The sequence below is a fragment of the Nannobrachium achirus genome (assembly GCF_963921795.1).
Source record: "Nannobrachium achirus genome assembly, chromosome: 1".
NCBI classification, from domain to species: Eukaryota; Metazoa; Chordata; class Actinopteri; order Myctophiformes; family Myctophidae; genus Nannobrachium; species Nannobrachium achirus.
In genome coordinates, this window is record NC_137810.1 from 50148969 (window position 1) to 50163353 (window position 14385).

General features: G+C 42.6%; 3 protein-coding genes across 3 annotated transcripts in view; 2 read left to right on the forward strand and 1 right to left on the reverse strand.

Moving 5' to 3' along the window:
• The window catches only part of LOC308292628 (E3 ubiquitin-protein ligase RNF170), a 484996-nt gene that overhangs the window by 454135 nt on the left and 16476 nt on the right, over positions 1-14385 (reverse strand). The gene's annotated exons all lie outside the window — the stretch shown is intronic.
• pfas (phosphoribosylformylglycinamidine synthase) overlaps positions 1-14385 on the forward strand; it is a 40576-nt gene that overhangs the window by 19145 nt on the left and 7046 nt on the right. Inside the window, exons 15-20 of the mRNA XM_080725203.1 lie at positions 93-254; positions 3004-3240; positions 6249-6479; positions 8229-8409; positions 11018-11101; positions 13360-13515. Coding sequence (XP_080581329.1) covers positions 93-254; positions 3004-3240; positions 6249-6479; positions 8229-8409; positions 11018-11101; positions 13360-13515 — 1051 coding nt within the window. The remainder of the gene's footprint in view (positions 1-92; positions 255-3003; positions 3241-6248; positions 6480-8228; positions 8410-11017; positions 11102-13359; positions 13516-14385) is intronic.
• On the forward strand, positions 9057-10388 carry LOC308300479 (uncharacterized protein; the record flags this gene model as incomplete). Its single annotated transcript, XM_080744325.1, has 1 exon — positions 9057-10388. One exon carries the CDS (start codon positions 9057-9059, stop codon positions 10386-10388), a length of 1332 nt encoding a protein of 443 aa, XP_080600451.1.

Below are 14385 nucleotides of genomic sequence, written 5' to 3' on the forward strand. Positions count from 1 at the left end.
GTGCCTTCTGCCTTGGTGAGAATCCTTTTCATATCTCTGAATCTTAATCTTTTGTCCTTTGCATCTTGCTGTCTTCGTTGTCTCCTCCACAGAAAGGAGACCCCACCCTCAGTGTGTTGGAGCTGTGGGGTGCAGAGTACCAGGAGAGCAACGCCCTGCTGCTGCGCCCGGCCAACCGGCCCTACCTGGAGAGGGTGTGTCAGAGGGAGAAGTGTCCCGTCGACTTCGTAGGAAGCATCACCGGAGACGGCAAGGCACGTTCTTACTACTACTTAATTACATTTATTTAAGTACTGTACTTAACCCTTATGGTGCCAAAAAGCTGAACTAGTTCGGCTTTTTGTTGGCTAGCGACCCAATCCGGAGTGACGATCCCGAACTAGTTCGGCTTTTTTGTCGGCTAGCAACACCGTGCTTTGGTCCTTACCGTGAGCTGATTATTGACGCTGTAGGTGGTCCGAGGGCCGGCGTTGTTTACCGCGATCGCTAAGCGTATTTTCCGGCGCATAGTGATGACAAGCACGAAAGTCATCGCGCACGCAATGGCTGTGCAGGGCTTGCGCAGCTACAGCGTTTGCCTTTGAGAGTTAGGCCGGCTACTCAGCAGGAGATGACAATTTTGAGGTATTTGGAAATACTCAAGTAAACTTGAGTATTTCCAATTTCAAATACTATATTAACAATAGCTGCTGTCTGTTCTGTTCTGACTGACTTTAACACTGCTTTAACACCCAAGCAAGTGGTTTTGGACACACACACACACACACACACACACACACACACACACACACACACACACACACACACACACACACACACACACACACACACTCTCTCACACTCACTCACAACGCAGAATAGCTAGCATACTCTTTACCGCAGAATGTACAGTATGTGTGAACATGCATCTGCTTATTCTGGGCAGGGGATGTGAACTAAAAGTTCTCTCCCCCTCCCTCAACCACTACACATACAGTATGTAGAATACACACAGGAAGTGATCTGTACGTTTGTAAAACACAGGTGCACAGAAATGCATGCATGCAGTCTAAACAGATACTTCTGTCATGATGTGGATTCTTTGACCGTCGATCAAGAAAGATCATCAAAGTTGCTATTCATGTGTATACTGTATATACTGTATAGATGGACACACACACACACACACACACACACACACACACACACACACACACACACACACACACACACACACACACACACACACACACACAATGTTTATGCTAGGTGGCGCTCTTCTCTAACATATGAGTCACCATTTCGTTCTCAGACACACAGAGATTCAGGAGATCACGTTATCGCAAGCTCTCATCCTCCGTTCACTTCCCCTTTATTCCTTTTGTGAAAAAGCCTGTATCTCGCCTCCGTTGTTCTCTGCATTTTTGGCCAGGCATGCTATATTCTACGGCCCGTAACTAGAGAACGGATGAAAAAAGAAAAAAAAACCTCTCTGTTTAGCAATAATAAACCCTTTTGCAAATCCCGCCCCATTCTGCCCTGTTACTATGATGGGACATTAACCCTGGGCAGATTGTTTTTATAGTGGAAGTGGATGGGATTTTTTTTCCCCTTCATAGCCTCATTACAGCTATATAAAGTACCAAAGGAAAAACACCTAGGTGATATTAATAAAAAGGGAAGACAAAGGTACAGTAGTTACATTGCAAAACAGGGGATTTACCCGAAAATATATGTTTTAATTTGTTTAATCCCAGTGGGACAGAATCCTCTTTGCAGATTCTTTTATAGTGGTAGTGGATGGGATTTTTTTCCCCTTCATAGCCTCATTACAGCTATATAAAGTACCACAAAAAACACATCTACGTGATATTAATAAAAAGGGAAGAAAAAGGTACAGTAATTACATAGCAAAACAGTAGTTTTCCCCCGAAAAATAAATGTTTTAATTAGTTTAATCCTCTGGATCAGAGATAGAAAGAGAAGCGCATTGCATCTTGGGTACTAGGAAGAGGACAGAGAGAATGTTTCTCCTCACATAATAGGCTGGCTTTTCGTAATTCTGCCCATTTAAATTATATGTACCCAATCGTGACTCTTAGACCATTGATAAGGTACATGTGAACTAGTTTGTTGAAGCTTATTCGTTATGATGAGCGAGATCGCTTGACGCTTGCCGTCGCTATCACCGTACCGGCCGATCTCCGTGTCGCGCACTGCGGACAGTTGTTGAAAGCCACATTCAATATTCTCCACTGCACAAACTCCACCCCCGATAGCAAAAAGTGAATGTTTTTTTCTGGTTGGCCAGTCAGGGAGTCTCAGGGACCAATCAGAAGGCTGACAAACGGTCTATTGGGGGATCGATCGTTTCGGTGGAGATCGTGGGATTTTGTATTTACCGGTATTTACTCTGGCAGTACATTTCAACTTAATGCCCTACTTGTTCATACTACTGCGTTACGCAAAAGCATCACATGTTTAGCCATTTTGAATCCTGAAAAGTAACAGTTTTGGACATGAGGTTTCCACCCGACAGAGACGATTATATAAAATGTGAGTGTGTTTATAGCAGTTGTTCTCAAATTTCAGGCCGCAACCCCCAAAATAATCATATTTGAACTGGGGACTGCCCCACCCTAACAAGCACTAAGAATTGAAGCATTACATTTTGTATAACACTGTTCTATTGTGAAAATAGACGATCTACATGCTCAACGCTTCACGCTTCACAATTTCTGCCTATATTTGACAGTTTGCCCAATGTTTAACTTGTCATTTTAGATGTATTAAAAAGTCCTTAAATTGTCACTTTAGAAATGTGCAGATACCCTCTATATATCTATACAGTACACTTAAACTTTCTTTCAGTTTGTTCAATGTTGGAGTGAGAAAACAATGTTGCACGTTAAGTTAATCATCTGGGGACCCCCACAAAACCATTTGGAGACCACCCACCCCGGGGGGGTCCCGACCCCACAGGTTGAGAACCACTGGTTTATAAAACGTATCCCCTTTGTACAGATTGTGCTGGTGGATGATGAGGGAGGAAGAGGAGATCAGGGCAGCAGGGGGCGCTCTCCCGTTGACCTGCAGCTGGACTGGGTTCTGGGGAAGATGCCTCAGAAGGAGTTTGTCATGGAGCGCTGTGCCCCGGTGCTCCTGCCCCTCTCCCTCCCCGTCCATCTGGACGTCAGGGATGCCCTGGACAGAGTCCTACGGCTGCCCGCCGTGGCCTCCAAGCGCTACCTAACCAACAAGGTGAGAGAGTGTGTTTTTTTTATTTGTGCCTTTTTTAGGACCAGGGTCTTCGACGTTTTCAGGCCAAGGACCCCTTAGTTGAGAGCGAGATGAAGCAGGGACTCCCACAACCTTCTCATAGATTCCATATCGTCGTTGTCGGGTGGAAACCTTGTATGTCCAAAACCGTTTGTTTTGTATTTATCATTTAAAAAATGATTTAAACTAGTGAAAACAGCCAATCTACAAGCACACAACGCCGTTGTGTGCTTGTAGATCTGCTGTTTTCACTACTTTTGTGCGATGGCCTTGCATGATGAAGCAGGGCTTTGCTTTGCGAAAGAACGTACACATTTGAAACGTGGAGATACGAGGTTTGCGCCCGACAACGACGTTATACTGTAGTTTCTTTGTTTGACAGCACAATCATCAGTGTATTTTGGATTGATGTCAATTTGTGTTTTCAGATATTTAACCACTTGAACCGTCAATACTTAATAAACTTGACCTTTCACTCCGTACTTAGCCTGCTCTTTTCCCCCCTCTACACCAAACCTCTTTGCTGAAAATAGCCGATCTACAAGCTTGTAGATCTGCTATTTTTGGCTTATTTTCTCCGAATATGGACACTAGGGTTCAAGCGGTTCATATAAAAACTGCTTGAAACAAGTTTATATCACACAGAGATTTGGAGGACCCCCTGTAGTAACTCTGAGGACCCCCTGTTGAAGACCCTTGTTTTAGGACCGGACCCCTTGTTGAAGACCCCTGTTTTAGGACATTAGGTACTTGGGACCTAATGTCCGTAAAAGGACTAATTGATTGGATTGTGAGGGTTCATATCCATATCAGAGCATCTAGTACGTCCCAATAACCTTACAACCAGGTCTTGAGGTCTGCTGAGCTGACATTTCTTAAGATCCCACAAACTAGGCTGAAGACCCGGGTGGATAGATTATTTTCTGCTGTGTTTAAATCACGTATGAAAACTCACTTTCGACGATTCAGACTGAGAGTTGCATCCTCTGTGTTTTTCCCCTGTTTATTGTGTATACTTTTTGAGCGGTGGTCACACCGTCTCCATAGCGTGGCCGTGTGTGTATCCGTGTCTGTGTGTCTGTCTGTCTGTCTGTCTGTCTGTCTGTCTGTAGCCTCTGGTGTATGTAGCCTCAGTACCCGGGGTGACCAGAGAGGTGCTGTTGAGTCTAGCCTGCCCTGAGCATCAACTGCAATACACACACACACACACACACCCCCACCCCACACACACAGGCACCCCCCCCCCCCCCCCCCCCCCCACAGGCACCCCTCCCCCCCCCACACCCCCCCACACCACCCCCCCCCCCCCCACAGGCACCCCTCCCCCCCCCCCCCACGACCACCGCTCAGTTCACACGGGTGTGATTTTTTTACTCTTAGTAACAAATGCATCACAAGCAAAGGGTCATCAACCCTTTAAAACCGTGACAACCCTGTCATTTTAGATTGTTGACTATTCAAAATTTTGAGATATACAAGTCCACAGTGCGTCACTTCATGCCGCGTTGCGAGCTTGTGCATCTGCTATTTTCCGATCAGCCGGACCATCCTCAACCGAATTTCTTTAGAAGGATCAAGTAGCCGACCGGAATTTTCCGGACTAGGTAATTAAAAACAAAATAAATGATAATTATAAAAATAAAAAATAAACGATCGGGAGCTCTTCTCGGGTCTCTTCTTCGACTGATCTAAAAGGATCTCTCAACCCTGTGAACCGGAAGTGCTTCTCGTAGCTTTCAGCTAACATAGCCATTGTCCCATCCACTTTCATTGTAGCCGTTAGCATAGCATCTCTCTGTGGAGTTTTCGATTGGACAGTTGACATGGAGACTGCATACGGAGTGGATTACATGCGTTTACATCGATGTGCATGGATCGTGCACGTGAAGCACTTGCGGGCGACGCTTTTTTCGCTGTTGTCCCCCACGCAAATGAATGGAGAAATAGCTTTGGGACACTGTGATTGTGAGTAAACCACGGCTTCTCCAGTGTAACTATATACATGTAGCTGGCGCTCTCTAGTGGTGTTATACAATCGGGGCATTGTTTTTTTTAAACATGTTTAAAAATGAATAGAAGATTAATCGGCAGTACTTGTGTTCAGCGATTTCTGGGCAGGCTGGGGAAGTGTTAAGGCACATGGAGAAATAAAATAAAAATGTACCTCGTCATTCCGAGTGCAAACCTTTCGCTTGTCATTGTTTGTTCGGTCCCAACAAGTACTGTAGAATAACACAATGCTGTGTGTGTTCTTCTCACGTGGGTATATTTGTTGTGCTCTCCTGAAGAATAGGGCTGTCACGATTATGACATTTTACATGACGATTAATTGTCTCTCAAATAATTGCGATTAACGATTTAATTGTGTTTTTGTCGTTGACAATTACATTTCTATTTGGCTTTTAGACACACGGAAGATATGACACATAACCTAAATAATGTAAATATACAAAGAAATGACTGACATATTTGACAACTTTATTCTTAAAAAACAGATGGGGAGAACATTGATAGTGGAAATAGCCTATCTACAAGCTAGACGCGTTGTGACCTTGTAGATCTGCTATTTCCACTTTTTTTTTTACTTAAAAAATATATCCACGAGTTTCCAACGCCCCATAGTGCATTGCGCAGACGCTGTACCGAGCTTCCGGCGCCGCAGCCGAGTGTGATTTACAAGCTCACAACTTTTGCATCTGCGACGCGACGTGAGCTTGTATGTCTGCTGTTAAACCGGAAGTGTGGTCCAAACAGGTCCAAATAATCTCCAGTAAACTCCCGCGGAAACAGGTGGATATATATGAATATTTTTCAACATGGAAACGATTATGAAGATTATGAAAAATAATCGCGATTATGTCAAATAATTGTGATTAGACGATTATTATGTAATAATTGTGACAGCCCTACTAAAGAGCTCTACCTTTTGCAGACTGCCGTGTGAGATTCATGCTCTCTGGTCACCCCCCCCCCCCCCCCCCCCCACACAGGTGGACCGCTCTGTGACCGGTCTGGTTGCCCAGCAACAGTGCGTCGGCCCTCTCCACACCCCATTGGCCGACGTGGCGGTTGTTGCCCTGTCTCCGTTCAGCCTGGAGGGAGCGGCGACCGCAATCGGAGAGCAGCCAATCAAAGGCCTGGTCTCCCCGGGGGCCGGCGCTCGCATGGCTGTGGGAGAAGCTCTTACCAATCTGGTGTTTGCCAAAGTAACTGCCCTGAAGGTAAGGCCATAATGGAATTGTATAGGCGAGTTCACAACATCAGTCCTGGGCAAAGTGGAACCAGACTCTCATCTTTTTTTGTCATTAAAAACTAGATGGGAGTTGGAGAAAAGAAGAAAAGGGCTAAATTGAAGAAAGAAAATTGGCTTTGAGTGCCCCTGGTGGCTCCACCAGTTTAGTGCATGTACAAAATAATGATGGTGCCTCATGGTGTTTGAAATGGGGAGTGTTTTTTGTCTTTCAGTGTATCAGAGTGTATCAAAAAGGCAACTGGGTTAAGGCAGCAGAAGCTTGTGATTGGCTGCGCGGAGGTGACGAAATTCGGGGGGACGGAGATACACCTAAACCTATCCTTATCCCTCACCCTAACCTCAGTAAAACTAACACGTGAATGCTAACCTGCCGACGCTGGTGAATGCTAACCTGGTGAAATGCTAACCTGCCGACACTGGTGAATGCTAACCTGGTGAAAGTTAAAGTTTAACTGCTCGGACCAACTGTGTTTAACCGAGTTACTTTTTTGATACACTCGAGACCTGCAAAAAACACTCTCCCATTTGAAATGGGCTTCAAACCTGTGTCCCCAGGTTTTACCCTCTCTTTCCTTAAGATCTGGGCTTTACTATTTTTATTTACATCTCAGATCTGAAACACATACATGTTGTCTCTCTACTGTACTACAGTAAGCAACTATATACATTAAATGACATAAATCTCGGCATGCTTGTGTGCGCGCACATCTTTTCTTCGCATACTTTGAGAACCGTCCGACTTAAAACTCCTGAGGGAGTGTGGGGCGCCTGCCGTAAAGTTGGTTGGATCGGCAGTGGTCCAGAGCTGCTGATCCGACCGATATAACCCATATATGGGCTTCTCGGAGCGAGAGACTCTGAACGAAGCGATGCGACGCGTTGTGAGCTTGTAGATATAATATAAAGTAAAGCTAAAGTGGTTTATGTATGTTTTGTAATATTATAATTTATATCTGCAAAGTAACTAGTAACTAAAGTTTTCAAATAAGAGTAAAAGTACAATATTTGGATCCGAGATGTAGTGGAGTCGAAGCAAATGTGGTGGAAATTGGAATTACTCAAGTAAAGTACAGTACTAATAAGTCAAAAGTGTCCTTAACCCATTCAGGCCGGGAACACATTTTGCTGTTTGGGAGGGGCTTACAGTACATGTACAGTATGTAGCAACATATTTGTTTTGTAGGCTAATTTCTGATTTAGCCCTATTCTATAGGTTAGGCCTAAAGTACAGTACTAATATACTGAGTTACTTTACACCACTGGCCTACGGCCATGCTGGAGCGATGTTAACACCGGAACCGTAAATAGGGCTGTCACGATTATTCCATTTTACATGGCGATTAATTGTCTCAAATAATTGTGATTAACGATTTAATTGCGTATTTGTCGTTGACAATTACATTTCTGTTTGGCTTGTAGGCACATGGCAAATATGACACATGGCAAATATGACACATAACCTAAATATACCATGAAATGACTGATGTATTTGACAACTTTATACTTAAAAAAGAACATTGATGGTGGAAATAGCCGATCTAAAAGCTCACAACGTGTCGCTTTGCGATCTGCTATTTCCACTACTTTTTGAAAGTGTTTGAAATTAACATTTGTCAACATGGAAACGATTATGCGATTACCTCAAATAATTGCAATCAGACAATTATGTAATAATTGTGACAGCCCTAACCGTAAACGTTGCGTTTGTGTGTTTCAGGATGTGAAGTGCAGTGGCAACTGGATGTGGGCTGCCAAGCTCCCTGGCGAGGGGGCCGGTCTGTGGGACGCCTGCAAGGCCATGTGCGACGTCATGGGTCGTCTGGGAGTGGCCATCGACGGAGGCAAGGACTCCCTGAGTATGGCTGCGAGAGTGGGGAAGGAGACGGTGAAAGCACCAGGTACACTCTCAACAATATAGATTGGAAATGGAACATTTTAACAGACACTCCAGAGCAGAGCTTCCCAAACCTTTTATCCACTGACCCAAAAGGTACATTTAAATATTTGCCCGGGGAACCAAACTAGTGAAAAAAGCAGATCTACAAGCTTGTAGATCGTCTATATTCACTTTAAACATTTGTGTTCAAATTCAAATTTTCTTTGATTTCTTCATGAAATTACTGATTTTCTTTTTAATTTAATTTTGTTTTTAACTAATTTCTTCCCATAGACGGAGATCTGTCTTTTCAAAAGAGGCACTTTAGTGCCATAGACGGAGATCTCCATCTAGTGCTCTTTATTAATTAATCTGACAAGCTAAGAATCCCACGTTTGGGGAAAACCCATAGTGCCAAGCTCAACGTTAGGCATTTTGGCCTATATATGGAGAGAAGCTGTTTGGCTTAAACATAGAGATTTGGAGACCTTATACTGTATATATGGAGATATATACTGTATACTGTCATATAGGACTGTTGTCATAGACGGCAGCCGTTGCTAGGCCGGTGTCATAGGCTGTACAATGGCAACCGTGTATTATATAAACAGGCCCTTCGGTTGGGGCAGAGGTAAAACCAAACTCGTCAGTCAGTCAGCCAACTGTAAAATGGCACACCAGGGAGTTCAACTGGATCGGGATCAGTTCTGCTGTTCTATCTGTTTGGATTTACTGAAGGATCCAGTGAGTGTTCCCTGTGGACACAACTACTGCAGTAGGTGTATTGAGGGATACTGGGATCAGGATGATCAAAGAGTCAGTTGTCCAGAGTGCAAACAGACGTTCATCCCAAGACCTGTTCTGAAGAAAAACAACTTGTTGGCTGAGGTGGTGGAGAGAGTGAAGAAGACAGAACTACAAGATGTTCCTCCTGATCAGTGCTATGCTGGACCTGGAGATGTGGCCTGTGATGTCTGCACTAGGAGAAAACGGAAAGCCGTAAAGACTTGTCTTCAGTGTCTGTCTGTCTCTTACTGTGACGCTCACCTCCAGCCTCACTATCAGTCTCCTGCCTTCAAGAAACACAAGTTGGTCAAAGCCTCCAGCAAGCTTCAGGAGAGCATCTGCTCTCATCACGACGAGCTGATGAAGCTCTTCTGTCGCACCGATCAGCAGTGTATCTGTTATCTGTGCTCCGTGGAAGAACACAAAGGTCACGATGTGACTTCAGCTTCGGCGGAGATGACCGAGAGACAGAAAGAGCTTAACGCGAGTCAGCAGAACATCCAGCAGAGAATCCAGGAGACAGAGAAAGACGGAAAGGTGCTTCACCAGGAGGTGAAGTCCATCAACCACTGTGCTGACAGAGCAGTGGAGGACAGTGACACCATCTTTACAGAGCTCATCTCTTCCATTAAGAGAAGACGTTCTGAGGTGCGGGAGCTGATCAGAGTCCAGCAGAAACGTGAAGTGAGTCGTGCTGAAAAACAGAAGAAGCGTGGGGAGCAGGAGGTCACTGAGCTGAGGAGGAGACATGTTGAGCTGGAACACATCGCATACATAGAGGATCACGTCCATTTTCTGCACAGTTACGCCTCCCTCTCAAAGATCAGTGAATCTACACACCCAGTCAGCAGCAACGTCCGTCCTCTGAGAGACTTTGTGACCGATGTGACCGGGGCCGTGTCAAAGATGAGGGACAAGCTAGAGGTCATTCTTAAAAAGGAAGAGACACACATCTCGGAGACTATACTAGGAATGCAGATTTTTTATAAAAATTTGAGTGGCAAGACCTTTACCCTGGAGGTTAAGCCAAGTGATACCATTCAGAACCTCAAGGCCAAAATCCAGGACAAGGAAGGCATCCCCCCTAACTTGCAGAGGCTTGTCTATTCTGGCAGACAACTGGAAGATGGTCGTACCTTGTCAGACTATAATATCCAAAAGCACCACACCCTCCATCTTGTGATGCGTCTTTTGAGCTGTGAAGTGTGTCCGTAGCCTTTTTCCTCAGCGTTTTGCCATAGTAAAATGTGTGTGCGTAGCATCATGTTTGTCTAGTGATGTCATATGTCGTATGTCTGTAGCCTTTTTCCTCAGCGTTTTGCCATAGCAAAATGTGTGTGTGTCCGTAGCTGTGCGTGTGTCCGTAGCCTTTTTCCTCAGCGTTTTGCCAAATGTGTGTGCGTAGCATCATGTTTGTCTAGTGATGTCATATGTTGTATGTCTGTAGCCTTTTTCCTCAGCGTTTTGCCATAGCAAAATGTGTGTGTGTAGCATAGCCTGTACATCCTAGACTTAAATCCTGGTCTGAAGATGTTATGCAAGCACGACCACCGCTCACTTCACATTGGGTGTGATTTTTATCACGATAAACGATAATAACGATTGTCGTTCCATCCCTAATGTGAGTGTGTGTGTGTGTGTGTGTGTGTGTGTGTGTGTGTGTGTGTGTGTGTGTGTGTGTGTGTGTGTGTGTGTGTGTGTGTGTGTGTGTGTGTGTGTGTGTGTGTGTGTGTGTGTGTGTGTGTGTGTGTACTGTGTATCAATGTCAGGTAGACGGTGAACTTGGGTAAGTGTGTGTGTGAATCACTGTGTTCATCAGCATCTGCTTCTCTGCTGTCTTACAGGTGCTCTGGTCATCTCTGTGTATGCTGTGTGTCCTGACATCACAGCCACAGTCACTCCTGATCTGGAGAATCCAGATGGAAATGGTATCTCTCTCTCTCTGTGTCTTTCTCCAAGGGTGTAAATACATGTGCATTCAATTATAACGTCTAGCATAATGATTCATAGTTTGTTCGAATCATCACTGCTAGGCCTGTCACAATTATTACATAATAATCGTCTAATCGCAATTATTTGACATAATCGCTATTATTTGTCATAATCATAATCGTTTCCATGTTGAAAAACGTTCATATTTTTGAATATATATTAAATATTAAAAAGAAAGAAGAAAAAAAAAAAAAATATATATATATATATATATATATATATATATAATATATAAAGTCAAAACTAGTGGAAATAGCGATGCGACGTGTTGTGAGCTTGTAGATCGGCTATTTCCATTATCAATTTTATTTTTTAAGTTGCAGTTGTCAAATATATCAGTAATTTCTTTGTATATTTAGGTTATGTGTCATATCTACTGTACCATGTGCAACTTCAAAGCCTAAAAGCTAAACATAAATGTAATTGTCAATGACAAAAACACAATTAAATCGTTAATCGCATTTATTTGAGTGACAATTAATCGTCATGTAAAGTATCATAATCGTGACTGCCCTAATCACTGCAGACAATGAATAAACATTCTCCCTTCTCTCTTGGTAACATGGAATACAGTACATGGCCTGGGTGGACGCAGTCTGTACTTGTTCCAGCCAGTATTCTAAACAACACATGATCTAGTAGGCTATATACGGCTTTAACGAGCTGCTGTAGCAGAATAGTAGAGACCTGCAAGAATAATGAAGTGTTGAGAGCTGCTGCTGTGTTCCCTTATTTCTCTTAACTCTCAAATACCTGGAACGCGCCCGCGTCGCATTAGATTTGAACCACTTTAACCATTATTTTATGCTTTAACTATTGAAAAATAGCAGATATACAAGCTCACAGCGCGCGAGCTTGTAGATCTGCTATTTTTGAAAAATCGTGAAAATTAGTGCAAGTCTTTGAATATCTTTGACCCGACTTCTAAATCCTTCCTCTAAATCATGCTCTTCTCAAACCTTTTCGTGTCAAGGACCCCCAGAATGACAGGTATTTGGCCGCGGACCCCCCATCTCAAAATATGTTTTTCCAGGGACCACCCAGAAGTAAATATTTAGTTACAAATGTTCGCTTTTAAGTAGATATATTCAAAAACTTGCAAAAAAAAAAATCATGATTTTTCAAAAATAGCAGATCTACAAGCTTGCAGCGCGGCACTCGGTGCCGCGCTGTGAGCTTGTATATCTGCTATTTTTCAATAGTTAAAGCAGTCAATAACCCTAGGGCCTAAATGGGTTAACAAGGGACATGCTTTCCCCCCAATCTATTGTAGGTTAGGCAATGTGCTAGTGCAAAAACAATTACTGTACTACACAATGTATAGAGCTATAAAGCCCTTCCCCTGCTATGAATATTGTGCCTCAGGAGGCAAACAGTCTACTGCTTAATAGTTTCTTAGAAGCCTGCTGGGAGAGTGTGACTCATACACACATTTTCATTTGTTTAGTTAAACAACAATGCTGTAATGAGTAATTGTAAGCTAATTGTATGCTAAGTAAAATAGGCCAAGTGTAGACATTATACACAGTACATGATTAATTTTTAACATGATTAATGATTAATATCTGCTTTTTGTGTCATTCAAAGACACATTAGTTTACATGACAGCGTAGATAAGACAAGACCTTCATACTGTAAGTAACACAGCATAGCATCTATGATGGCAATTTCTTGAACATTATTCTAATGAAGATACTGTACCTTATGGACACATCAAGCTATATTTCCGTCCATACCTTACCCCTTATACCTAAACTTATTTGCCTAGTTATTTGGGGAAAGCATTTTTTTTTAAAGTACTTGAAATAGCCAATCTACATCATATTTTAACTGTTTAAAATGTGTTGGAATTGGAGGGACAGTTGTGTCACGGTATAACTTTGAAACGTCACTAAACATACTGTATGGCAGTGGTTCCCAAACTTTTTAGCTCGAGACCCAAAACGGAGATTAGACAAATAGACAAATAAAATAGCAGATCTACAAGCTCACAACGTGTCACTTCGCGCCACGTTGTGATTCTGCTATTTTCAATACTTCTTTAATAAAAAATAAAAAATAAAAGAATTTATTGAATTATTTTATTTATTGAAATACTTTTGAAAATAGTTGGAATTGTTTTTAATTGATGAAAAGTTGTGATTTATGCCGTTTAAACCTTTTTTTTTTTTATCTTCTGTGTCATCTTCCCCAGGTGTGCTGCTGTGGGTTCCAGTGTCTCCGGAGCGCCATCGTCTTGGGGGCTCTGCCCTGGCTCAGTGTTACGGCCAGCTGGGGGACGTCTGCCCTGACCTGGAGCACCCAGAGACACTGAGTGCCTGCTTCAACGCCACTCAGACTCTCATACATGGTAGGGCATTGACGACTTGTGATTTTTGCAAGTCGACTCGTCTCAGTAAACAGTTGGGTAACACTTTCTATGAAGCTCATAAACACACATAATGCTTTATGATGCACTATATCAACAGTCATACAACATTATAATGACACTTAGAATTACTTAAGTCCAAGTGTTATATGGATGCTCTTGAATACTTATGAAGACCGCATCTATAATGCATTATGAGGACACTCATAGTGCATTATAATGCACTCTTGACTGACTGCTTGTAATACATTATGATTACCTATATAGTACACAAATCAAGTCAACTGTAGTAACGACTCATAGTATGTTATAATAGCCCATGAAGTATCATGAGTCATCATTGTATGTGTTAAGTAAAGTGACATACATACTGTATGGATGCATCTATAATAATGCATAATTCATCATAATGCCTGTTTATGAGTGTAGTTATGAAGCATTATGAATGCATTATAATGCATTATGAATGCCCTCATAATGCATTATAAATGTGGGCTTCATAGAAAGTGTTACCAAAAGTTGAGTTGAAGTCGACTTTATCGTTTGATCACATCACAAACGACCCCCCAATTATTTTGGGGGGTCCCCAGATGATTAACTTAATGTGCAACATTGTTTTCTTACTCAACAGTAAACAAACCAACACAAAGTTTAAGTATATAGAGGGTATCTTCACATTTCTAAAGTGCCAATTTAAGGACTTTTTAATACCTCTAAAATGACAAATTAAACATTGTCCAAATTGTCAAATATTAGAGGCAGAAATTGTGAAAATAGTGAGCATGTAGATCTGCTATTTTCACAATAGAACCATGTTATACCAAATGTAATGTAGCACTGTAATATTTGATC